This window comes from Panthera pardus, unplaced genomic scaffold (assembly GCF_024362965.1).
Source record: "Panthera pardus isolate Hobbes unplaced genomic scaffold, ASM2436296v1 HiC_scaffold_17, whole genome shotgun sequence".
Classification (NCBI taxonomy): domain Eukaryota; kingdom Metazoa; phylum Chordata; class Mammalia; order Carnivora; family Felidae; genus Panthera; species Panthera pardus.
Genome location: NW_026526732.1, coordinates 145109214 through 145135356, shown reverse-complemented (window position 1 = coordinate 145135356; position 26143 = coordinate 145109214). Strand labels below are relative to the sequence as shown.

Below are 26143 nucleotides of genomic sequence, written 5' to 3'. Positions count from 1 at the left end.
AGGGGTACTTCATGAGATTACTTTTATTTTGGAGCCAGAAAGAGAAACCTGCACTTGAGTTCATGGGTAAGGAGCCAGGTAGCTCAGGACAACCAAGATACCATTTGCAGTTAGAGAGGCTACCAAACGTCAGTTGAATAGATTTTCTGCCAGCCCACTCATTTTACAGATGAGGGGCCTAACCCAAGGTCACACACACTAATAGCCCAGGCAGAAAAGCCAAAAAGCACGGGGGTCAGAGTAGATGGGGCAGAGACAGGTGTCCAGCAGAGTCCCTTCCATACTTTGAGGAGAGGCACCCAGGCTGGGACTCCATTCCCTAGCCCCTCTGCATCTATGTGTGCCCACCTGCAGCGGTCAGGATCACGGCAGGAAACGGAAGGCACACTCATACCGGACAAGTATGAAAAATGTAATAATGAGACCATTTACAAGGATGCATGCAGGGTGTAGGGAAAGCAGCAAATGATGGTGCAGTTTCCTGGGGCTGCCAACAGTGGGCAGCGGTTACCACCCTTCAGTCTAAAAGGGCAAGCGGAGGGAATGGGAACACAACTTGGAGGGAGTGACCATATGGAGAGGGCAGTGACAGAAAAGTGGCCTTTAGTAGAAGAACATGGCCAACCTATAGACCTGGTTGGGACTGGGGGAAAGTCCCCAGTCAAAGAGAGACTGCAGGAAATACATACCTTGGCCACACTCTCCAGTTTTTCTGCCAGTGACTTCCTTGACCAAACCCAACTCAAGCACAAGACAAAAGAGCCCATTGGTGCAATCCGTACAGGTCTGCCTCCTGGCCACGGAGCAGGATAAAGAAGGCTGGAAGTGGAATGAATAAAGGTGGAAAGTCATTCAGTAAGAGCAGGAAACATATCTGTAAGCTACTTGCCTGAGTTCTGACAATGGAATGTGGGCAGAAATGATGGATGCCCCCCCTTGCTCTAGCCCATGAAAACACCCTCCCAATCTTCTATGTCCCCCCCTCATCTGCTGGCTGGAGGTCAAGCCCCCATGGAAAGCACGTGAAGAAGATAATAGTGGTACCTCCATCAGCCTGAGTCCCCAGATGACTTCGTGGAGAGAGGATCCCCTCCCCACCCTACCAACCAAACTTTGCATGACTCAGAAACACACGTCTACCATGTTAAACCACTGAGATTCCAGTTTATGTGCCACAGCTAGTGTTACCTTAACTAATACAGTAGAAGCAGATTAATCAGGACTGACTTCCTTAGAAGAGGAGCCGGATTTTGATCTGGGCATGTCCAATTTACTATAAAGTCAATTGAATGAATTTACATGATCAGAAAGGCACTTCAGCAGGCTGAAAATAAAGATGTGGTTGAGCCACAAAGCCTTTGTTTCTGCTCTTTCTTTGGGAACCTGCCGTTGGCTCTAGATCAGATCTTCCGCTTTGTCAAAGGTCCTTTTCTCTTTTTGTGGCCGATCGAGATCCAAGCTGGTGAATCATTCACTCACTCTTCAGCCAGGAAAACATAACATTCTTTATTGCACATCACTTTAGAGTTTGTGCAAGGCTGGAGTTGGGATGATCTGCTCCAAGGGTTGGAAAGGGCCCTGGATGAAAGCCAGGACCCAGACCCCTCAGGCTCCCTTGACACTTCTGATCTTCAGTGGTCCCATCCCTCAAACAGGATCAGATCATAATCCTCATAAGGGATGGTTGGGAGAAAAGTGCTTTATCAGATGCTTCAGAATCTGTCTGGAGACTTACACACCATGTCCAGCCACCTCCAGCCATCTGCTCCCTGATAACCTATCTACCCTCCATCCCAGGCCACAGGTAGAGAACCTGAGCGTGTCGCTAGCCAGAGTGTGTGACTAAAGGGAAATCCCTTCCTGATAAGCACTGCTGGGATTTCAAGAGCCATACTTAGAACTCTGGGGCTTTCCAGCCAGAGTGCTTTCAGTAAGACACAGTACTTTCTTGAGTTGAGATGTTTAGATGGGCCTGACCTGGAGGGTTGAGGCCTGTTCTGGAGAATGTATGACCTCATTGGCCTTAGCTTGTGGTTCTCCCACAGGCAAAAGAGGGAAACAGAGCTCTGGGTCAATCTGATCATGTCCTCCCAGCCAGCCCACGTTATTCATACCCATTAAGATTGCATCTGATTGCACATAACAGAAACTAATAGAACAGTGTCTATCTGAAAAAACACTCAGAAAGTCTATCCCACTTTCACGATGGGAACCGCTGGCCAAGGAAAAGGGCTCGGAAAGACAGACTACAGGGGGAAATTGCAGTAAGTGAAAAAGATTTGCTCAGACTTCCACATTTGTCACATCTCTGACCGCTCAATTTAAAATTGCCCCCCCACTTGACTCTATTGTATTAAAATTGCCCCCCCCTCTTCCCCACACTTGATTCTATTGTATTTTCCTTCCTGGTACTTACCACACCACCTGACATCAGATGCAGTATTTATTGCTTACTTATCTGTCTTCCCTAGTTTCTAGAATAGTGCCTACCTTACAGTAGGTACTCAGTAAATATTCGTTACATAAATGAATACATCATTTCATTTACAGTTTCTCAACAACTGAATGTGGCAAGCAGGATAAAAGATGCTGTTAGCCACTTTACAGATAGGGAAACTGAGGCCCAGAAGGTTGACTTCACAAAAGCCACCAGAGAACTCAGGTAGCCCCAGTCCTTTTGATTCCTAATCAACCCTCCCCCCCCCCCCCCCCCCCCCCCCGCCTCCCCACAAGCAGGGGAGGGGAAAGGTAGAGAGAGGCTTTTGACATGCCCCAGACTTACGAAAGATCTCATCTGGGCTCTGCTCAAAAATTTGATAAATTACTCAGGGATAAGGTGATAAGAGAAGGAGACCCAACAAAGAGCCTGGGACTAGGGATTTTAGAAGCCAGTGGCCTGAGGGTTGGGAAAGGAAAGGTGACATTATCCCTAAACAGGTAGCTTTTTGGTGCCCTCGATTCCACCCCCACGCCCCCAACCCCCACTATTTACTCTGCTCCCAGAGGTGCTGAGCTCCCCATCTGCGGACGTGTTTAAGCAAGGGCTGGATGCCCACTTACGGAGTAGACCCGTGCTGGAGATGTGTATTCACACCCGCAGAGAAGGCGGGCTCACGGCAACACAGGATACTGTCAACAGGCAGTGGGCTCCGACACCCGCCCCAAAAAGAGGCCTTGCGCCACCTGGTGGACGGGACTTTAAACTGCAGGCCTTTCCAGGGAGAAAAGCCCACCGCCTGAGTGTCCCCAGAATCCTGGGCCATGAAGACAGATAGAGGCTCTACCAGTTTCACAAGGACCTGCATTCATCTGTGAAAGCTCAACACGGACTCTGCGCTGGATCAGGCACCAGTAGGCTTCAGAGAGGCCACTGTTACGGGGAGGATTTATTCACGGGACTCAGGGCTTGCTAAGGTGTGTCCCTGGGATTGGAGGGAACACATCCCCCCTAAACTTTATTCCAGATTCCTGGGAAGACAAACTGACAAGCACTTGGCAGGAGGAGGCTCATTTCTTTGTTCTGCTTGTCTTTGGATTTGGGAGTGACCTTGAATTGTCTTTGCCAGGAAGTAAGATTTCCCAGTTCTCTTCTGCATGAGAAACCACCAACCACAAAAAAAAAAAAAAAAAAAAAAAAAAAGTAACAACGATTTAAAAAAAAAATGCCAGGCGTCTGGGTGGCTCAGTCGGTTAAGGGTTAAGCACCCGACTTCAGCTCGGGTCATGATCTCTCGGTCCGTGAGTTCGAGCCCCGCGTCAGGCTCTGTACAGACAGCTTAGAGCCTGGAGCCTGTTTCAGATTCTGTGTTTCCCTCTCTCTCTGACTCTCCCCCGTTCATGCTCTGTCTCTCTCTGTCTCAAAAATAAATAAACGTTTAAAAAAAAATTTTTTTTTTTAAAACAAAATTTTAGGGGCACTTGGGTGGCTCAGTCAGTTAAGCATCTGACTTCAGCTCAGGTCATGATCTCACGGTTCATGAGTTCAAGCCCTGCATCAGGCTCTGCACAGACAGCTCGGAGCCTGGAGCCTGCTTCCGATTCTGTGTCTCGCTCTCCCTGGGCCCCTCCCCCACTCACCTTCTGTCTCTGTCTCTGTCTCTCTCTCTCTCCCAAAGATAAACATGAAAAAATTTTTTTAAAAACTCTTTTAAAAGCTTTTGCCCCATGGACACCATATCCTGAAAGATTCTGTGAACCACAGTGCATATTTTCATTATGTTTATTATCCTCTTGCATCATTATTATCATCAAAGGCCTTTACAGCCACCAGTGGGAGCCACCGAGGGCCTCAGCTATCAGCATTACTATAGGGCGTTCATTTAATTGAGCAAAAGCGTAGACATTTGAAAGCTCAGTGGGCCAGGGCCGTCCCATCTGAGGGGAGTGCTGGATTCTGTTCAGCCCCCCTAAAACACTGAAGCAGGCTCCGGCTCTGGGCCAGGCTTCCTTCGGCTCCGGGTGGTGACGCCGGGGGGGGGGGGGGGGCCCCCCCCGCCCCCGGAGGGCAGTGGGCGCCCTGCCCCAGGCCAGCGGCTCCTCTCACCACTTCTCCTTTTGGTTTCACTTCAGTTCTGGGGAAAAGGGCATGGTTTTAATTAACCATTCATCCCAAGCCTGGTCCTGGGCGTTAGAGGCCAGCCTGGTTCCCTTGAAGCGGGACAGGCTGCTAAGTCATCCGGTGGGTGAACACTCGAAGGCTCCCTGCGGACTCTAAATAATGATGTTTCCTCACAGCATCCGTTGCCCCGTGATGTGGGGTATGTGCAGTTGGTGCTGTTGGGACCCAGAGGTCCTCATGGGTCAACCACGGGACGGCCCCTCCCTGTCCCCAAAGGCTGTCCCTTCACCCTCATGAGGGTGTCAGCCCCAACCCTGGTCTGCTTTCCTGCCTTAGCAAGCAAGGTTAAACCAAGCACATGACTTGGGGACCCTTTTGCACCCCCCCCCCCAAGGGATGGGCTTCTGCAGTCAGCCTTGCCACTGATTCCCCTGGCCCACCCTCAGCTTATCGTGATCAGAAAGCCCACAGCCCCACCACACATCCAGGCCCCCCAGAAATGGGGCAAACAGAGACAGAAGCCCATAGGATCCTTTTTTTTTTTTAAGTTTATTTATTTAGATGGGGTGCCTGGGTGACTCAGTCAGTTAAGCATCGGACTTCGGCTCAGGTCACGATCTCAGGGTTTGTGGGTTCGAGCCCCTCATACAGGGCTCTGCGCTGACAGCTCAGAGCCTGGAGCCTGTTTGGATTCTGTGCGTTCTGCCTGTGTGCATTCTCTCTCTCTCTCTCTCTCTCTCTCTCAAAAATAAACAAACATTAAAAAAAATTTTTTTAAGTTTATTTATTTTTGAGAGAGAGAACGCACCTGAGCAGGGGAGGGGCAGAGAGAGAATCCCAAGCAGGCTCCATGCTGTCAACACAGAACCCAACTCAGGTCTCAATCCTGAACCATGAGATCAGACCTGAGCCAAGATCAGGAGTGGGACACTCAACTGACTGAGCCACCTGGGTGCCCCTGAACCTTCTTAGACAACCCCTGTCTGGCACCTCCCAAGCAGAATTCACCCATGCCACTTTGTCCACCACTGTCTCCAGTGGTCATGCCTCTCACTGAACCTCTCCCTGGGGACTGCGACAATGTCTGTGTGAACTTCCCAGAGGCAGGGCTGCACTCTCTTCGTATGCCACCAGCATCCCTCCCCCTATCAGCAATTAACTCACAGTGGTTTTGGAATTTTAAAAAATTTGGTTCATCATTAAAATATTTTTATTTTTTTTTTTTATTTTTATTTTTTTTTATTTTTGGGACAGAGAGAGACAGAGCATGAACGGGGGAGGGGCAGAGAGAGAGGGAGACACAGAATCGGAAACAGGCTCCAGGCTCCGAGCCATCAGCCCAGAGCCTGACGCGGGGCTCGAACTCACGGACCGCGAGATCGTGACCTGGCTGAAGTCGGACGCTTAACCGACTGCGCCACCCAGGCGCCCCTAAAATATTTTTAAAATACGCACATTCTGATTTCAAACAACATACTTTCTATATATATATAATTTTGTTAATGTTTATTTTTGAGAGAGAGAGACAGACAGACAGAGTGCGAGCCAAGGAGGGGCAGAGAAAGAGGGAGACACAGAATGTGAAGCAGGCTCCAGGCTCCGAGCTGTCAGCACAGCACCTGACGCGGGGCTCGAACCTACGGACCGCGAGATCATGATCTGAGCCGAGGTCGGACGCTTAACCCACCAAGGCACCCAGGCGCCCTAGAACAACATACTTTTTTTTTTTAATGTTTATTTATTTGGGGGGAGGGTGCAAACAGGGGAGGAGTGGAGAGAGGAGGACAGAGGATCTGAAGCAGGCTCTGCACTGACAGGCTGACAGCCGAGAGCCCCATGTGGGGCTGAACTGCGAGATCACGACCTGGGCAGAAGTCAGATGCTCAACTGATGGGCCACCCACGTGACCCCAGAACAACATACTTTTTAAACTCTTCCCCCAAATCGTGGAGCTATCCCTGTGGCAGCTGAGTCCAGAAGTCCCAATGAGGGGCCAAGCCAGCACAGAGGAGGGGACCGGACTCCTTCTGAGCCAGGAGCACCTTCACATTTACCGCCAGATGCTGGAGAGTTGGGGGTATGAAGACCTTACTCTGGAAACGTACGTGTTTTTTGTTCATGTCTACAAAACTTCAGAGAGAACACTTGGGTAGAAAATGTGGATTAACCTCACGGGGAGGGACCAGAGGAAGAAGCCAAGAAAGGTCGTCGCCACTAGGCTCCTTCGCGAGAGATGATGGGTCACCGGCATCGAGGAGCCCGAAGTGCGGCAGAGTCACCAGGATTGAAGGAAGCGCTAGATGTCGTCACAAACGTACACTGTGTTATATGTCAATCATCCCTCAGTAAAGCCGGGGTGGGGGGGGTGTGGAATTTCCTTGCGAGGGAAAAAGACTGTTGGCAAGAATCCACATAGCAGAGAAGATGGAGAACAATGGAGCCTGTGCTCCTGGGTTAGTGCGGTAAGTGGTTTGACCGGACGGAGACAGTGACTGGTGTCATTTGTTTCATTAATGAACCTCTTAACACACTCACTTTTGAAAGAAATTGTTTATCAACTGTTGACTTTAATAGTATCTGGCAAAAAAAGAAAAAGAAAAAGACAGACATGGCTGGCTACTTTTTCAAATCATGAGAATATATTTCCTGCTCTGTAAAATCATTTGTGAGGAAGTCCATTCTGACATGTTTCCAGTGACCCATCACTTTTCAAGAATCTGACTATGTAAAAACTGGATGTAAACCCAGAGCCTCCCCTGACGCCAGGTACACAGCAAGTGCTCCATTAATGCTGGTGGAGGGAAGGGCTGAATGAATCCTTTCATTCCTGTCACCGAGGTGTAGGTTCCAGACTAGCGCCTGGGGAGATGGGGAAAGGGTGGAGATCCCCCTCCCCGGGAATGAGTGGAGAGGCCAGGGCTCCGAGTTCCTCCGGGGTGGTAGACTTCTGCCCAACCCAGGCCCCAGTGGTCCCAACACTGGGTGAGATTCATCACCCCCTGGGTGAAGAAGACACAACCACTGGGATAAGCAGCTGTTAACCATTAACAAACACATCAGCAGGCAATTGCCAACGGCTCCCTGGAAGAAGTAACCTATGAGACCCCATTAGAAGTCAGCAGGCTGAGCTGGGCTGTGTGTCCTTGAGCAGGTCAGTCCCCCTCTCTGGCCTCAGTTGCCTTATCAATAAAAGGAGTCTGGACACGCTGACTGTGACAGTCTTTCCCAGCCCAGTTGTGTAGTTCTGGGTTAAAGAGGATGAGAAAAGCTATGGGGCATGGGTTCATCCTGGAACAAAGTCAAGAAAATAGAACAGTCTGAAGGAAGATGACAGCGGCCAAGGATTTTCCTACTGAACCTTTTGGACAAGGCCACTTGCCCGGCCTCCTCTGGTGTGGAACTGACGAGGGCCCCGTGGCGGGGGGGGGGGGGGGGAACTAAGCCAGGACATAAGCCCCGCTCAGGAGTGGTCACAGTTCTGAGGGCCAAAGTCTGAGAATCCTTATCAGCTTCTGCACAGTGATTCAAAGCCAGTTCAGGCTCAGCCAGAAGGGGGATTTCCTGACCTGCTGGGGGCGAGAGGCAGGAGTCGTTTCCTCCTTCCAAGAAAGAAGATGTGACTATAAGAAGTTCTGTTTTCAGCGAAGTGAAAACACTCCCTTCCCTTTCTCCCCTAAACCTTACTGGAGGGGTCGCAGGGCAGAGGTTCTGACCCCCTCGGGAGGCCCCAGCCAGTCTCGAGGCAGGGGGAAGGGGGGGGTATGGAGCAGAGAGAAGCTGAACCCATAGCACAGAGGCATTTCCCTGCTTTAGAGCAGCTTTGGGTTTGCAGAGTCCTCTTGGCTAACACGGACTCCGTACTCCTTACAGAGCAGGTGCCCACTAAGCATGTCACAGACGCTGTCTTAGGAAGATTTCCTGCAATGCTGAGAGGTCAGGGCAGGACTAGCCTCTGCATTTTGTGGCTGAGAAGCCTGAGGCTCCAGAGAAATGAAACAACTTGCCCAAGGTCACACGGCAGGTCCAGGAACGGGAGATAGGAAACCACAGGTGGAGAGGGAGTGGAGATCTTCACTCGGTCACTGTCACAGAGGCACCAAAGTTCCGAAAACTCGGGAAATGGAGGTTGGGCCAAGTGAAATGAACTGTTCAGCAGAGATGCTGAGGGCAGAGAGGTAGGGCCACGGCCTCTGCTTGAGAAGTGCCCAATACATTCAGAGTCACTAAAACCAACCAACCAACCAAGTAATAGCACTGGGTTTTGGAGACACATCCCAGCTCTGCAAACCTCTGCCTCTATTTCCCCATCTTTAAACTTCAGGGGTTTGGAGTGTGAATTGAATGACATAAATTATAGGCAGGACCCTTAGCACAAGGCCTGGCACATAGTAAACACTTAAATGTCAGTTACCATTATTATTATTAAGACTGATGAAACAGTACTCCTTTTTCCCCATGCAGCTTATTATTATTATTGTTATTGTCATTATTACTAAGACTGACGAAACAATACTCCTTTTTCCCAGGCAGGATCAGCCCCCCCGAGGGCAGGTTGTCATGAGCTCATCCCTTTCACAGATGAGGAAACTGAGGTCCAGTAAGGGATCTCCGCTTCCTTCTTCTGTAAGTTGAAGGAATTGGGCTGGATGCTCTCACTCCCAAGCTGGGCAGGCAGCAAGGAGTAGGGCAGAGAGAGGGATCACTCCCTGCACTCCACTGAGCCCCAGGGCTGCCCTACCGAAGAATGATGCCCCCCACCCCACCATGTCCTGAATGTGAGGCTTCCCAGTTCCCAGCCTCCCAGATGCCCAGGCAGCTTTGAGGTCAGAGACAACAGCTGTGATCCCTTGAGTGCAAAACCTGCTGGGGATCCCTGCTGCCCTGGGAGGGAGGAGGAGGCCGCCGTGTGGCCAGGTGCCTTCCCGGGAGACTCGGTTGGTACCCAGAATCCACCTGCCCCTCAGGGAGAGACTTGCAGCATCTCCTCGTTGAAATCCAACCTGCCCTGCTCCGGGCTCTCTGGTTGCTCCCTGTCCTGGACGACCTTCCTGGGCGTCTTCAGAAATCTGGAATTTGGGCCCCAGGAGCAAATCAGCCCTTGTCCTAGCCGCAGAGAGTTTCCAGCCCACCCAAGCCCAGCCCTGCTTCCCCTTTTCACCTCGGCCCCTAGGCTATTCACCTGAACAGGAGCTTCTGCCCAGGTTCTTTCTTGATGATGTTCAGCTTATAGTAGTGTCGCAGGGCACGTGACATCTTCTCGTAGGTCATGTTCACCCGGTTCTAGAAGGCAAAGCAGTCCCACGTCACCCTCCGCTCCCTACCTTGCTCCTTCCAGGCCTTGGTTTCCACACCTGGAAAGGAGCAGGTCGAACTGGATGGTTTCTTAAGCCCCTCAGCCCAGGGTTCTGTGAGGGGTTACAAGAGTTCCCTTGAGTTTGGGAGGACAAATACGGGGCTGGGAACCATGGGGCAGGAGTGACTCACACATTGCTTTTAAATAGCCAATGTCACAAGTAGTAACAAATAAGTATATATCTAGTTGGAAATGACGACAGCTAGCTCAGTAAGGGGCATATGGTAGGAGTAGTCCCCCGCCAAGCTGCGTGACTTTAGCCAAGGTATTTCCTTCTTCTCTCTCTGAGGGGTGGGCAGTGCAGAGGAAGGGCAAAGAGGCTGGGTTTTGGGGTCAACATAAAGCAGCTGCGTGACCTCGGGTAAGTTTCTTTACCTCTCTGCATCTGTTTCCCTGGGTATAAAATGAGGATAAGAACATCCATCCCACAGGTTTGTTTGAGGATTAAATTAGCTAATCCATAGAGCACTTAGCACAATGCTTGGCAGGTAGTACACGTTCATGAAATGGAATTGCTGCTCTCTGGGCCTCAGTTTCCCTCCCTGTACTATTTGGGGATTGGACCAGGTAAGCACGCCCAAACTTTAGTCCGTTGCATCCTTCCAGCCCCCAGACCACTGAGAGGCAACAAGAGGGGAGCACTGAGCCACACTCTCTGTGTTCAGCCCCTGCTCTGCCATCCACTGCCTGCAAACTCTTGGAAAAACTGCTCTGTGCCTCCATTTCCCCTCTGACGCCTACCTCATGATGTCTCCTGGGAATTAAATGAGTTACTATGGGGAAAGCTCTCAGAGCAGCGCCTAGCAATGAAATCCTATGCCATTTTAAGAAATGCTATCTGGGGCGCCTGGGTGGCTCAGTCGGTTAAGCGTCCGACTTCGGCTCAGGTCACGATCTCGCGGTATGTGAGTTTGAGCCCCGCGTTGGGCTCTGTGCTGACTGCTCAGAGCCTGGAGCCTGTTTCAGATTCTGTGTCTCCCTCTCTCTCTGACCCTCCCCCGTTCATGCTCTGTCTCTCTTTGTCTCAAAAATAAATAAATGTTAAAAAAAATTTTTTTTTTTTAAAAAAGAAAGAAATGCTATCTACTGTAGATCACCATTATTGCTAATAGTTTTTTTTTTTAAGGCTCCTTTTTTAGTTAAATGACTTTATTTATAGACAAGGACACTTGCTTTATATCACCAGTGTCAATCAAGACACTGACATCATAGTTAAAACTTTTCATCTTCTTACTAAAATAAATACTTAATTATTAGAATTTGGAGTCAACCACCTAAAGTCCTCCGGCAGGTGCCCTTTTTAGGTATAGGCGTCCCTCACACTGGGAATGCTGGCCCCAGGGGTTCCCAGCCCTTTCCAGCCCTGACGCCTGATGTTCCCGCAGGGCCTGAGACCTGGATTTCTACCCCAGCTGCCCCCCAGAAACCAGTTTCCTCATCTGGCCCAGCCGCCCCGCAGCAGATGTGGCACCACTCATGGAAACATGCTTTGAAAGTCTCATGGGGCGCCTGGGTGGTTCAGTCGGTTAAGCGTCTGACTTCAGCTCAGGTCACGATCTAGTGGCCTGTGGGTTCAAGCCCCGCATCGGTCTCTGTGCTGACAGCTCAGAGCCGGGAGCCTGCTTCGGATTCTGTGTCTCCCTCTCTCTCTGCCCCTCCCCAGCTCACACTCTGTCTCTGTCTCTGTCTCTCTCTCAAAAGTAAATAAACATTAAACAAAATTAAAAAGGTCTCAAGTGCTAAGCAAGTAGAAGGCAAGATCCCTGAACTTCCCCATCCTCAAGAAGTAACTTCCTGTCCCTCAGTCGCTCCTAAAATAAAACCATCCTGACATATCTGGAGCTGCTGGTGAAGCCCCTGTCCATTGAGGACCATCCCTTAGTGCTGATGGGTCCACTCTGACCCCCTACCCTGTCCTCTTCTGGATGTGTGGAGGTCATCCCACCTGGTGGCTGAGGTTTACCTTGTGGTTTCCCCAGAGTCTGGCAAGCCCGTTTGGATCCACAACTCTGAAGATCTTGGCGTTCTTGTCTTCCCACCTGATGTAGGGCTCGTACCTGGTGTCAGAGAGCAGCTGGTACACATAATCCCACAGCAGCCGGCAATCTGCAATAGAGCACAGAGGGTAGGGACAGGGCACTCTCCTGGAGCTGTGAGGACAGGCATTCGTAAGGTGCTTTGGGGCTCATAAGGCCATGCGGCAGGATGGTCAAGACGACAATACTACCAGAAACAGCCACTTGTGGGGGCTTATTGCCTCTTTGATTCGCCTTAACTCTAGGAAGTGGCTACCTTTATCCCCAGGAAGACATAAAGAATTGGGCTCAGAGAGGGGTTGGACATGTCCCGGGCACGGAGCTCCTCAGCGGCAGGCAGACCAAGGAGTCTAACTGTTAAACCCATCCTGTCAAGCACCCTGGTGAGAGGCCTGGGAAAATCAACCGTGCCATCATGGAGAGCAAGCGGCAGAGGGAGCCTGGGAACAAAAGCTTAAGTCCCCCTACCTGGGCCACCTGGCTGGGTCATTTCAGGCAGGTTACCTAACCTCTTCCGAGCCACAGTTTCCTTGTAGGGGATGATATGACAATTAAGTAACATAATATATCCAAAACTCCTTAGCATGGTACCTGGTACAGAGTAAGTGCTCAAAGAATGTTAAGCACTATTCTGTAAGAGATCAAATACTTGTGTTTCAGTGATCCCCAGTTGTTTCTGATCCAGAAGCCAGGCTCCTGCCCCCTCTGTGGTGTCTTAGAATAAATGTAGTTACTCTGCCATGGCTAACCAACACACCTTTGGAAAGGCAGCCAGTTTCTCTGTCGGTCTGTCTGGCAGCCTGTTAGTCAACCCTTTGACAATGAATGTAGAACGGAAGTGTGGCTCTAGAGCCAGACCGCCTGGGTTCACGTCCCAGCTCTGCCACTTATTGCTGTGTGATCGATCGTGGGGGAGTCCCTTAACCTCTCTGTCCCTCATTTTCCTTACCTGTAAAATGGGGCTAATAATACCAGCCTCAAAAAGCCAACGTGGGATTAAATACAAGTCTCAGAATCACACGTGGCACATAGTAAGCACCCAACCATTTATAGATAGATAAATAAATAAATAAATAAATAGCCAGTGTGGCTTAGTCAGTTGAATGTTCGACTTTGGCCCGGGTCATGATCTCGAGGTTTGTGAGTTTGAGCCCCACGTCATTTAAAGGAGAGGAATACTCCCCCCCCTTTTGCACTGCTGGTGGGAGTGCAAATTGGTGCAGTCACTCTGGAAAACAGTTATGGAGGTTCCTCAAAAAATTAAAAATAGAACTAACCTATGACCAAGCAATAGCACCACCAGGAATTTATCCAAAGGCTACAGGAGTGCTGATGCATAGGGGCACTTGTACCCCAATGTTTATAGCAGCACTTTCGACAATAACCAAATTATGGAAGGAGCCCAAATGTCCATCAGGCGATGAATGGATAAAGAAGATGTTGTGTAGGGGCGCCTGGGTGGCTCGGTCGGTTGGGCTTCCGACTTCGGCTCAGGTCATGATCTTACGGTCCGTGAGTTCGAGCCCCGCGTCAGGCTCTGTGCTGACAGCTCGGAGCCTGGAGCCTGTTTCAGATTCTGTGTCTCCCTCTCTCTCTGCTCCTCCCCTGCTCATGCTCTGTCTCTCTCTGTCTCAAAAATAAAAAACATAAAAAAAAAAAGAAGAAGATGTGGTGTATATATACAATGGAGTATTACTCGGCAATCAAAAAGAATGAAATCTTGCCATCTGTAGCAATGTGCGTGGAACTAGACTGTATTATGCTAAGCAAAATAAGTCAGAGAAACATAAATATTATATGATTTCACTCATATATGGAATTTAAGAAACTCAACGGATGAGCATAGGGGAAGGGAAGCAAAAATAAGATAAAAACAGAGAGGGAGGCAAACCGTAAGAGACTCTCAAATACGGAGAACAAACTGAGGGTAGCTGGAGGGGTGTTGGGTGGGGGATGGGCTAAATGGGTGATGAGCATTAGGGAGGGCATTTGGGAGGGGCACTGGGTGTTCTCTGTAAGTGATGAATCGCTAAATTCTACTCCTGAAATCATCATGACACTATATGTTAACTAACTTGGATTTAAATTAAGAAGAAAAAAGAAATTTCACTGAATATCTAACCAAAAACTAAAATAAAATATATAGAAAATAAAAAAACAGATTTTTAAAAACAATAACAAAAAATAAAGGAGCAGAATACTCACCCATGCCAAGCTCACTGTCTGACTAGGACTGGCTGAACTGGAGACAGGGTGGGCTTGGCAATCCTGGGCAGCACTGACTGCTGTGGCTAGATTGTGGCCAGTACACAGGACGGTCACCCCACACTCCAATAGCCCAGCACAGACCCTCTCATCACCCAGCTCAAAACAACCCTCCTCCCTGTCACTCATAACCCTCTGGGACTTGGCCTCAGCACACCTCCCTCCTGGCCAGGGGCACACAAGCCTCCTACTCACCAGCGATCCTGCCATCAATGGGAGCCTCCGGCATCATGGGGGAGGAGCAGGCTCCCTCAGCCCTGCAGCTGAGCTCTGAACAGTGAGATACGTTGAGGGAGTCCTCCCTGCCAAGGGGCCACCTGGCCAGGTGGCTCAAGGAGCTGGCAAACCCCAGGTGTGGTGGCTGCTGCAGGAGACCCGTTCGGGGGGCCAATTGAGGTCGCCCAGTCCCCTCTGCAAGCAGATGAGCACCGTTGATTCTGTGGGCCCAGGGCCTCCCCCAACCCCTCCATGCATGCCTGGGATCCCCGTGGGACAGCACTCCTAATGCTTTTCATCCGTCCAGTTCCCAGCTGGAAGGTCCGGGAGGCAATGGAGGGCCAGACAGCCCAGTGCTAACCCCAGCTCCCAGCAGGCAAGTGACATAATCTCTCAAACCTGTTCCCTCATCTGTAAAGTTGTTTGCAAAGCCAAGGGGTGACACAGCCACATCCAGAATCCAGGTGCCTTGTATCTCAGTCCTATGTCCTCTCCATCCACCCAATAAATATTTACTGAGAACCTTCTGTGAGCCAGGCATTGTTCTAAAATTCTTGGGGACATATCACTGAACTCAAAACAAGCCCCTGCCCTCATGGAGCTTATATTCTAGCAGTGGGGGAGTGGGAGATTGGAAAGGGAGGGAGATGGTTGAAATAAAATAGAAAGAGTATACAATGGGGCAGGGGGCAGGGGGCAGGAATAAAGCACTCTAAGGCAGATAGGAAATCCCAGGAAAGATAGAGAGCTACGTGATGGTAAGGGAAGGCCTCACTGACGTGTTAACATCTAACAGACATCTGAAGAAAGTAGACGGGTGAGCTATGTGGGTATCAAGAGGAGAGAATGCCAGGCAGAGAGAGCAGTGAATGCAAAGGCCCTGAGGCAGGAGTCTCTGGTTTGTTCAATGAACATGGAGGCCAGAGTGGCTGAAGCAGCAAGAGCAAAAGGGAGAGGGGCAGGAGAGGACAGCAGAGGGCAGGAGGTCATTGTAAAGACTGTGGCTTTGACTCTGAGTGTGATGGGAGCCATTGGAAGATTTTGAGCAGAGAAGCGACACGATCTGCTTTATGAATCTCTCTGGCTGCTCTATTGCGGATAGATCATAGGAGGTCAAGAGCAGAGCAAGGAGACCAGTGAGGAGGTTCTCCAGAGGTGATAGAGGCTGGGCCGCGGACAGCAGTGGAGGTGTGTGAAATGGTTTGATTCTGGATAGATTCTTTTAAGTTTATTTATTTTTGAGAGAGAGAGAGCAGGGGAGGGGCGGGGGGGGGGGGGGGTGGGTAGTGGGCACAAAGGATCTGAGGAGGGCTCTGCACTGACAGCAGACGGCCCAATGCGGGGCTCAAGCTCACGAACCACGAGACCATGCTCTAAGCCAAAGTTGGACACTCAACCAACTGAGCCACCCAGGCACCCCTGGATAGATTTTGAAGGTTGAGTCAACAGGACTTGTTGACGGTTGGGATTCTGTGATTTGGGCAGGAAAGAGAGAAAACAATCAAAAGTGACATCCAACGTTTTGGCCAGAGCAATTGGGAGCATGAAGCTGCGGTTTGCTGAGACAAGGAAGCCCAGGAGAGGAGCAGGGTTGGGGGGAGGGAGGTGGGACAAGAATCAGGTGTTTGCTTTAGGAGCTTTTAGGGTTGAGATGTCCATTAGGCATTCCAGGGGAAGTGTGGGGTGCAAACGTCTGGAATTCACAGAGGTCTGGGTATCTGTAGGAATCATCAGTACTAGACGGTATTAAACGCCCAATACTACATGAAATTACCTAAGTCTGAGTGCAGATAGAGGAGAGACCCCCTGAGTCTGGGGCTACCCCAACATTTAGAAGTAGGGGAGAAAATGAGAAGCCAAGAGGCTGAGAAGGAGTGACCGTGGGGTGTTCTGGAAGCCAAGGGAAGAGTCTGAGGGGCGGTCATGAGAGGTGACAGTGAATAAGGACCAACATTGGACGCGGACATCCCCACGTTCAGGTCTCTAGAGTCCCTGACAAGAGCAATTTGCACAGGGAGATCAGGAAGAGAGGAAATGGGGACACGAGAAAACAACACTTTGCTAGAGAGGAGAGCAGAGAACTGAGGAGATGGGAGGGGCCAGAGGTGAGGGTTGAGGAGGCGGGGGGGGGGGGGGGGGGGGGGGGGGGGGGGGCTCGGCCCACACAGCTGCCTCTTCCATTCATTCCTTTGCCTGGAGGAAGCCCTGCCCTCCCAAAGAGGCAGACTGAGGGGAGGTCCCAGAGCTCCCAGAAGAGCCTCCCTCACCTTCCAGGAGGCAGGGGCAGCGCTGAGGGGGCATCTTCTGCCTGAAGGCCCCTCCGAAAAAGGGCCCACACACCAGGGCTTGCCGCTGGGTCTTGATGTACTGAAGCAGCTCATACAAGACGTCACCTGGGGGTGGGGGCAGGGGGCAGGTCAGTCACCTGCCTCTCAGGGGAGGGCCAGCGTCAGTCACAGCTTCATGCAGACGAGATGAGAGGTGGCAGGATGGAAATGGGTAGGGGAGATGAGAGCCACGGGGAAGGGGAGGGGAAGCGACAGCAGGACAGGACACTGGGGACTCTGCAAACAACAGCCAAACAGCTTCCTGCAGGCCCGCTCTAGCGAGGGGCCCCCCGGGAAACATTTACGGAAAAGGGGACATCTGCCATGCTGGGAGGTGAGCAAGCTCCTCCAACCAGTGCGTCCATCATCCCCCCCTGGGCCTACCTGGGTCTCTGTCAGCACGTTTTAGAGGGAAGCCAGCGAGTTTCCCTGACCTGAACCAGGTGCACGAAGCCGGAAGTCATCCTTGGTGAGGATGCAGAGGGCTCGGCCGTTCATCTCGAAGCCGTGCTCCCCCGTGTGCTGCAGAGAGTACTCCTGCTCGGCCCAACGCAGCCAGTGCAGCACGTCCTCCCTGCTCCAGAGTGCCGGCTGGATGCCTGCAACCACCGTGAGGACAGGGACTGGGAAAGGGCACAGGGTGGGGGCAAGGGCTCTCCCCTCAATAATCGCTCATGCTTGCACTTCAGGAGTGTCACCTCCCCCGAGAAGCCCACCCTGAACGCTACACCTGAGCAGATGCTCTTCTGTCCTGCCCCCCACTTTGTCACCACGTCCTGTTCTTTTCCTTCCTGGCACCTTACTTTCCTTGTCATTACATTTGACGTACATGTTTAGCTTTGTCATTATCTATGCCTTATGTTTGTGTTCAGTTATTTATTTATTTATTTTTAGTTTCTTTATTTTTGAGAGCGTGCACGAGAGAGCATGAGCAGGGGGAGGGGCAGAGAGAGAGGAGACAGAGAATCCCAAGCAGGCCCCGTGCTGTCGGCACAGAGCCCTATATGGGTCTCGAACTTACAAACGGTGAGATCGTGACCTGAGCTGGAGTCAGGAGTCAGACGCTTAACCGACTGAGCTACCCAGGTGCCCTGTGTTTGCCTATTTTGTTTTTGGTGGCTCCTCCTACCAGCCCAGCCTGCTTTCCAACTATTAACTCAGCAAATGTTTACTAAGGAACTATTATGTGCCAGGCACTGGGCGGGATGTGCTGGGGCACGTTGTTGTATGTATTCAGCACCCAGGACGGTGCCTGGACCATAGGAAGTGCTCCCTAAACAGGTGTTGACCGATTGCATGTATGATTAAACGGTCCTACAAAGAACGTGTGTTGCCGTTACTGTTTTCCCAATGAGGAAGCTGAGACTCCCAGAGGTTAAGTGACTAGCCTCGGGTGACACAGGTAGCACAAGGTACGGCCGGGCCCAGAATCCAGGTCTGTCTGGCTGCCACTCTTCAGCTCTAATGCGCCAGCTCAGGTCTGGGCTTGCTCAGGGAACCGCCCAGCGGACAAGGAAGTCTCCTGCACCCATTTCAGTGTGTGTGTTCTTATCTCTGGAAATACCCAGACAAGCAGTTGCTTTATTTTATTCCTTCCTATGCTTCTACTCTGCCTGGGTCTATTAGGCAACCAATGCCAAATATTTACCCCACTAATCTGGGTTGTGTTTAACAAGGCCACATCATGGCTTTCTGGACCCTTGGGACTCTTGCCTTCCTAGGCCCCTTCCTCCACTAAAAAATATTTTAAATTATATTTTATGACTGCATTGCATACAGATGAGTGTATCGTGATGTATTAAAACGTTTTCTTCTGCCTAAAAGTTCATATTTTTTCTCTTGATTTCATTTTATTTTTTAAATTTTTTTAATGTTTATTTATTTTGACAGAGAGAGAGACAAAGTACGAGCAGGAGAGGGGTGGCAGAGAGAGAGGGAGACATAGAAACCGAAGTGGGCTCCAGGCTCTGAGCTGTCAGCACACAGCGCGATGTGGGGCTTGAACTCATGAACCATGAGATCATGACCTGAGCCAAAGTTGGAAGCTTAACCGACTAAGCCACCCAGGTGCCCCTCTCTTGATTTTAAAAGAAGTCAGAACATTTTTGTGGGCCCCTTAAACGTATTGGAGCCCCCAGCCTTGTGCCCACTGTGATGGCAGCCTGGTGCTGCACTTTGTGTGGTTCTTGTCCTCCCGAGAGCTTTTCAGCCCTGTCAGGACCCTGGCCACGTGACAGTGGAAGGCGCCCAGCTCATCAGGGCTGGTGTGACAGGTAGAAAAACTGAGACGGAGGAGGTAACTGTCCAAAGGCTAAACCAACCTGTGACTGCCTTGGTCCCAAATTAGCACAAGAGAGAAAACCAGTTTTCCCGTTTACCAAAAAAGAAAACGTGCATCTGCTTGATCATCGATTCAGCCAATATCTAATGAGCACTGGCCATGTGCCAGGCACTGTGCCACAGCTGGGGACATGGCCCAGGGGGAGGCTGGCAGGAGCGAGGCAACCAATAACTAAGGACAATTCCTGCTCAGCTGCACAGAGGGACGGGACTCCAGGCTACAAACGCAGAAAGCAGGGCAACACAGCCCGGCTTGGGTGGAAGGAGAGGCTCCCCTTACTTTATTTTGGGACCTGAGAAGGAATAATAAAGAAGAAATATCTGCAATTGAATAAAAAATTAAGGGGACAAAAAAGAATAGAAGTGGCAACTGACCTTTGCGGTATGTAGTATCATCAAGATCTGATGCTGTTACCTAAGACTGGCAAGTATCATTGGGACAGAAGGAGCCAGGAGATGTGTGTATATTTGCACGCGTGCACACGCGCGTGCGTGTGGGTGTGTGAAAATTTAATACATGATAGAGATGGGATTTTAATTCAGTGGAAAAGGATAGTGAACTTAAGACAGGGTAAAATCATGACTGGTTTGCCACCTGGTAAAAATATATTTGGATCTTCACCTGTCACCATTTATCAAAAGCAGTTCCAGGTGGATTAAGACCTAATGAATACAACAATAGAAACCTGAATAGAAGTGGAAATAGGGGGTGCCCGGCTGGCTCAGCCAATGGAGCATGTGACTCTTGATCTCAGGGTTGTATGCTTGAGCCCCACATGGGGTGTGAGGTTACTTAAAAATGAAATCTTTTAGGGGCGCCTGGGTGGCTCAGTCGGTTGAGCATCCGACTTCGGCTCAGGTCATGATCTCGTGGTTTGTGGGTTTGAGCCCCTTGTCGGGCTCTCTGCTGACAGCTCGGAGCCTGGAGCCTGCTTCCGATTCTGTGTCTTCCTCTAGCTGCCCCTCCCCTGCTCACACTCTGTCTCTCTGTGTCTCTCTCTCAAAAATGGAAAAACATTAAAAATTGTTTCAAGGGGTGCCTGGGTGGCTCAGTCGGTTGAGCGTCCGACTTCGGCTCAGGTCATGATCTCGCGGTCCGTGAGTTCGAGCTCCGGGTCGGGCTCTGTGCTGACAGCTCAGAGCCTGGAGCCTGTTTCAGATTCTGTGTCTCCCTCTCTCTCTGACCCTCCCCCATTCATGCTCTGTCTCCCTCTGTCTCAAAAATAAATAAACGTTAAAAAAAATTAAAAAAAAATTTGTTTCAAATAAAATCTTTTACTTTTTAAAAAAAAAGTTTATCTTGGGAGAGAGAATGGGAACAGGGGAGGGGGAGAGAGAGAGGGAGAGAGAAAATTCCAAGCAGACTCCGCACTGGCAGTTCAGAGCCCAATGTGGGGCTCAAACTCACGAACCCTGAGATCATGACCTGAGCCAAAACCAAGAGTTAGACATTCAACTGAATGAGCCACCCAGGCACCCCTTAAAAATAAAGTCCTTTTGTTTTTATTTAGAAAAAAATTTCTTAATGTTTTATTTATTTTCAAAACAGAGAAAGAGAGAGAGTGAGCAGGGGAGGGGCAGAGAGAGAGAGACACACAGATCTAAAGCAGGCTCCAGGCTCCAAGCTGTCGGTACAGAGCCCAACGTGGGGCTCGAACCCACAAACCCACAAACCGTGAGATCATGATCTGAGCCGAAGTCGGACACTTTACCAACTGAGCCACCCGGGTACCCCTAAAGTCTTTTTTTAAGTGGAAATAGGAAACCCATATGCATTAAACATGGGTAGGTGAGCCCTCAACCACGACGGGAAATTCAGAGGCTATAACAAGTGAAAGATACATTTGATTACGTAAGTTGTGTGTGTGGTAAAAGATACCATAAAAGAAATTAAAAGAGGACAGAATAAAGGGAAATATTTACAATGCAGATAACAGATAAAGGGCTAATGTCAGGGTGCCTGGGTGGCTCAGTTGGTTAAGCATCTGACTTCAGCTCAGGTCATGATCTCAAGGTTCACGAGTTTGAGCCCCTCATCAGGCTCTGTGCTGACAGCTCAGCGCCTGAAGCCTGCCTCAGATTCTGTCTCCCTCTCTCTCTGCCGTTCCCCTGCTCTCACTCTCTCACTCTCCCTCTCTCTCTCAAAAATAAATAAACATTAAAAAAAAAAAAAAAAAGGGCTGGGACGCCTGGGTGACTCAGTCGGTTAAGCGTCCAACTTCCACCCGGGTCATGATCTCACAGTTCGTGGGTTCAAGCCCGCTTCGGCCTCTGTGCTGTGTGCTGACGGCTCAGAGCCTGGAGCCTGCTTCGGATTCTGTGTGTGTGTGTGTGTGTGTGTGTGTGTGTGTGTGTGTCTGCCCCTCCCCCGCTCATGCTCTGTCTCTCCCCCCCTCTCAAAAATAAACAAACATTTAAATAAATAAATAATTTTTTAAAAGGGCTAATGTCTATCACAGAGGAAGAGCATCTCTACACTGATTTTTTTTTAAGACAAAAAAAATCTTACCAGCAATTCACGGTGGAGCAGGATTTCTCAGCCTCAGCACTACTGACACTTTGTACCTGATAATTCCTCCCTGTGGAGGCTGTGCTGAGCTTTGTGGAATGCTTCCCAGCATCCCTGGCCCTCTGCCCACTAGATGTCAGCAGCAAACACACACACACACACACACACACACACACACACACACACTGCCCAACAAGAGTGACAATCAAAAATGTCTGCAGACATTGCCACATGTCCCCAAGGGAGAGGGGCAAAACCACTGCCAGTTGAGAACTTCTGCAGTAGAACAAATCCACTAATACTCATGTGGCAGGACGTGACACCTCACTGGTCCCCAACAGGCACAATCAGAGAAGAGTGAGATATCATTTGAACGATAGCGCCCACAGCTGGCAGGAATGCAGGGAACAGAATGCCTGGCTGATGGAAATAGAAATGAGGAGCCTCCGCGGGAGGTCCGTCCAGTGGCTACAGAAGTGACTGAGACACAAAAGCTGTGTGGTGTGAAAGCTGGAGGCCACCCGACAGTGAGATTCAGGAGTGCCAGGGGCAGGCCTATGAGCCAGCCAGGACTTCTGGGGCTCTGGGGGCCAAATGGCCATTGCATTTTTTTTTGTGGGATTGCCTATTCCATGATCTTGGAGGCTGTCGACCTGAAAATTCAAAACTATGATCCTGAGTCAGAAGGGTGCATTGTCCCGTGTGTGGCCAGAGGGTTGGGATGGATCCCACACCCCTCTAGCTGTCCTGCCTCCATGGAAACACTAAAACTGCACGAAGGCGGGGACATCATGAACTTGGCAGACAGTATCAACCACAGGTGTGGTCCTGCTACCAGGTCCAGAGACACGGGCAGGGGACTTCCCATGCTGTCCCCGAGGGACTCTGAGGTCCCACAGTAGCACTTGAAAATGAAGCCTGTCATCACCCTGCAGTGGGATTGGGTTTTTCTTTCACTACCTCTTGCTTACTCCTACCCTCACCTTTCATCCGTTTACTGCCAGCTTCTCAGGTCCAATAAATACAGAAAAGGGACCTTCCTGTTCCTTATGTCTTCAAAGAATCCCCAGGTCAAAAGGCTTTCCAATAGGACTCGAGACCCCAGGGAAGGACCAAGTTCCAAGCTCGGATGAGCCACCCAGCTCTGGGCTAAATCTCCAACCCCAGGATCTGGGTCCCAGCTCGGCCCCTTGCTAGCCAAGTCACCTACAAGCTGCTCAGACTCTCTTAGCCTCAATTTCCCCCTCTGTGAAATGAGATAAAACACTGCCTCACTGGGCTACTGTGCTGTTTGAGGGGCAGGGTGGCGTAGGGGTTAGGAGCCCAGGCTGCATCTGTACAATCCAGCAACTCACCCCTGAGTGAAGACCTAAGAGCCGTGGTGGGAACACACCCTCCGGAAGACATGTATGCGAATGTCCGGTGGCTCTATTCATAGTAGAAAAGAACTGGAAACATCAGGCAGAGAACGGACAATCAAATTGTGATGTTTGCGGACAATGGAGTGCCGCTCGACCATAAAACAGAGTACAAGGGGCTGCTTCATGTGACACGTGGATTAAAGCTCACAGATACTACGGTGAAGGAAAGAAGCCAGATGTAAAAACACAATCAAGAATAGACGCTAGTCTAGGGAGAGAAGACAGAATAGTGGTCGCCCTTTGGAGGGGAGCGGCCTGGGGAGAGGTGCAAGGCACCTTCCTGGGGCGCTGGAAATGCTCTAGTTCCTGATCTCAGTGGTGGCTGCTCAAGTGTATACATGCATAAGCATTTGTACACTCAAGATTTGTACACGTGACTGTATGTAAAGTATGCCTAAAAAAAAAAAAAGGAAAAGGAAAAATATGCAACAATAAGTATCGAAGCTGGCTAAATGACCGTGTTTCCATTTCTTCACCTGCAAACCAAGGGTGACAAATACAGTACTAGCGACATGGGGCTGTCACAGGATTCTATGAGACAATCAATTTGAAGACCAGGGCCTGGCAGGTCGTATGCACTTTCCAAGATGAGCGGAGCTCTTGCTGTTAGCTGGGGTGACACGGGTAAAGTGCTTGGCACAGGGCCCAGCACACCTCAGAGCTCAGCAATTGCTGGCGAGTGTGATCTAAGGTGTCCACCGCCCCCCCCTCCAAGACGTCTTCCTGACCTGGTTACTGGGATGAGCCCAACTGAGTCTCCCCTTACTGGTACAACCACACCCAGGGGCTTCACCCCAGAGCAGCCCATGCTTCTCCCTCTCTTGGCTGTGACCCACCGTATTTTCAGTTCCTCACACCAACCATCTTTGCCTCTCAAGACTCCAGCCTGATTATCACTTTCCTCTCCCGGCCCCAGCCACTTGCTCCCTGGGGATTTCCAGCTTGGCTAGTTCTAAGCTTCTGGGACAGATCTGGACAGAGACCCTAGAAGGGGAAGCCGGAGGGGCTGTGTATCCAAGACACCACTGGGGGGTTTGAGTATCTCCCTAAAGAGTTAGCACGGTCTCCCACGCACACCCAGAACAGGGTAGGACTTGAAGGCCCCCCTCCCCATCCTGGGCTGCATCTCCCTCCACTGCCCTTATCACTGAGCTTCCAGCTTCCTTATGTAGTCACTGCAGCCCCCGCTAGGATGTCAGCTCCTTGACCACAGACTTTGCCAGTCTCAGTCACTGCTCTCTCCAGCACCTACAGCAATGCCCGGGACATAGTAGATGCTCAATAAATATAAATGGCCTACATGAGTGTGCTGAAAGACTTCCAGGCATCCTGATCTACCCCTCTCTGGCCCCCCAGTCCCACCCCAACCAGGTCTCTCTTCCCACAACACCCCTTTCACTCTTTTGCTCAAGAAACTGACATGGCGGAGCGGCTGGGTGACTCAGTTAAGCTTCTGACTCTTGATTTTGGCTCAGGTCATGATCTCACAGTTTGTGAGTTCGAGCCCCGCATTTGGTTCTGCACTAACAGTGTGGAGCCTGCTTGGGATTCTCTCTCTCTCCCTCTCTCTCTGTTCCTCCCCCACTTGTGCTTTCTCTCTCTTTTTTAAATTAACTTAAAAAAAGGAAGGAAGGAAGGAAGGAAGGAAGGAAGGAAGGAAGGGAAAGAAAGAAAGAAAGAAAGAAAGAAAGAAAGAAAGAAAGAAAGAAAGAAAGAAAGAAAAAGAAAAAAGAAAAAAGAAGAGGAAAGGAAAGGAAAGGAAAGGAAAGGAAAGGAAAGAAAACAAAAGAGAAGAAAAGAAAAGGAAAGGAAAGGAAAGGAAAGAAAACAAAAGAGAAGAAAAGAAAAGAAAAAAAAAGAAACTGACATGGCTCTCAACTCTCCACCCCAGCAAGTCAACACTCCTCTGTCCTTGTTTCAAGAGCCGCCTCAAGCTGCCCCTCCCCCCCTGATCAAAGCTATTTCCCAGGTACTCTCCTCACCACACCCCCACAGTCTGCTAGACAGAGTGACTTCCAGAACAACAGAGCTGGGCCTACCTTTAACAATCAAATCAGAACTAACAGTTGGCTTCTACCTCCCTGGCAGGGTTCCAGGAGGAACGTGGGAGACGGTAAAGTGCTTGGCCAGTCCTCTAAACATGGGAGCTGTCATCATCCCACATCGGAGGCTTTTGCTCAGCGTAAGTGACAGCCGCAGGTTTGGAGGTACGTGGGTTTGAATCCCAGCCCCACCAGTTTCCTGGGGGGTGACTATGGAGAGGGTAATTCTCCCGATTCCAAGCCCAGTGTTCACATCTGTAAGGTAGGAATAATAAAAGAAGCCACTCTCCCGTCCTATTTAAGTGTATTCAATCAGTGCGTATGATATGCCCGCCACAATGCCTGGTCCAGAGTAAATACTCAGCAAATAGTATTCATTATGATTATCAGCATCCTCATTGGTGGAGCCCGCCTGGAAATAGAGGGACTAGCTGGTTTCTCTGCCACAATGACTGCAGTTTAGCAATCGCCATTTTCCGTGGTTTACTGAGTGTCACTGTCTGTCCAGAGTCCCCTCAAATCCATCACCCTATTGTCTATCCTGGTCGTCCTGGCTGATATTGCTTTTCTTGGTAACCACATTCAGTTTTATGGTCACCAGGCCGTGGGGCAGGGCCCGCGCATACGGTTGTGTGGTGTCCTACACAAAGGCACCACTAGAGAGAAGGAATGGGAGGGTATGGGAGAAGCCAACCCACGCCCTGGCTGGGTTTGGCTTGGCTTCTTCCCAGAGGAGGGGTCTTTTCAGTCTGCACAGAGATGCACATGGTCTAGCCCAGGCCCTGACTTTAGGGAGCAGGAGGCTCTGTCCCGAAATTGCTGGCTTTGGGAATCTCCCATCTGTTTGTTGTTTGCCATATTCCCTTTCACTGGCAGGTGACAACATCACTGTCAATACTCAAAGCTTCCCAAACACCCACTTCTAGTCTCCAGCCTCCCCACTCCACCCCACCCCACCTCTCCCTTGGCTCCTGCTTCCACCTAACTTACTGCTTCTCTTGCCTTGATCTAGGGCAGTTCCTCAGACCATTCTAATTGCAACCCGCAGTAAAAAAAAAAAAAAAAAAAATGCATTT

At 50.3% G+C, this 26143-nt stretch overlaps 1 protein-coding gene across 8 annotated transcripts in view; it reads right to left on the bottom strand.

The window, feature by feature from the left end:
* Nucleotides 1-210: 210 nt before the first annotated feature.
* Nucleotides 211-26143, bottom strand: part of ETV7 (ETS variant transcription factor 7) — a 33152-nt gene continuing 7219 nt past the window's right edge. For 4 of the 8 annotated variants that reach the window (XM_019456929.2, XM_019456928.2, XM_019456930.2 and 1 more), the window contains 6 exons: nt 17190-17354; nt 16696-16821; nt 14408-14623; nt 11875-12017; nt 9738-9838; nt 216-819 (listed from right to left, as the gene is read on the bottom strand). In XM_019456929.2, coding sequence (XP_019312474.2) covers nt 429-819; nt 9738-9838; nt 11875-12017; nt 14408-14623; nt 16696-16821; nt 17190-17354 — 1142 coding nt within the window. In that variant the 3' untranslated portion in view covers nt 216-428. Of the gene's footprint in view, nt 820-6032; nt 9625-9737; nt 9839-11874; nt 12018-14407; nt 14624-16695; nt 16822-17189; nt 17355-26143 lie in introns of those variants that run through there. The other 4 variants (XM_019456935.2, XM_019456933.2, XM_019456932.2 and 1 more) reach the window with 4 other exon arrangements.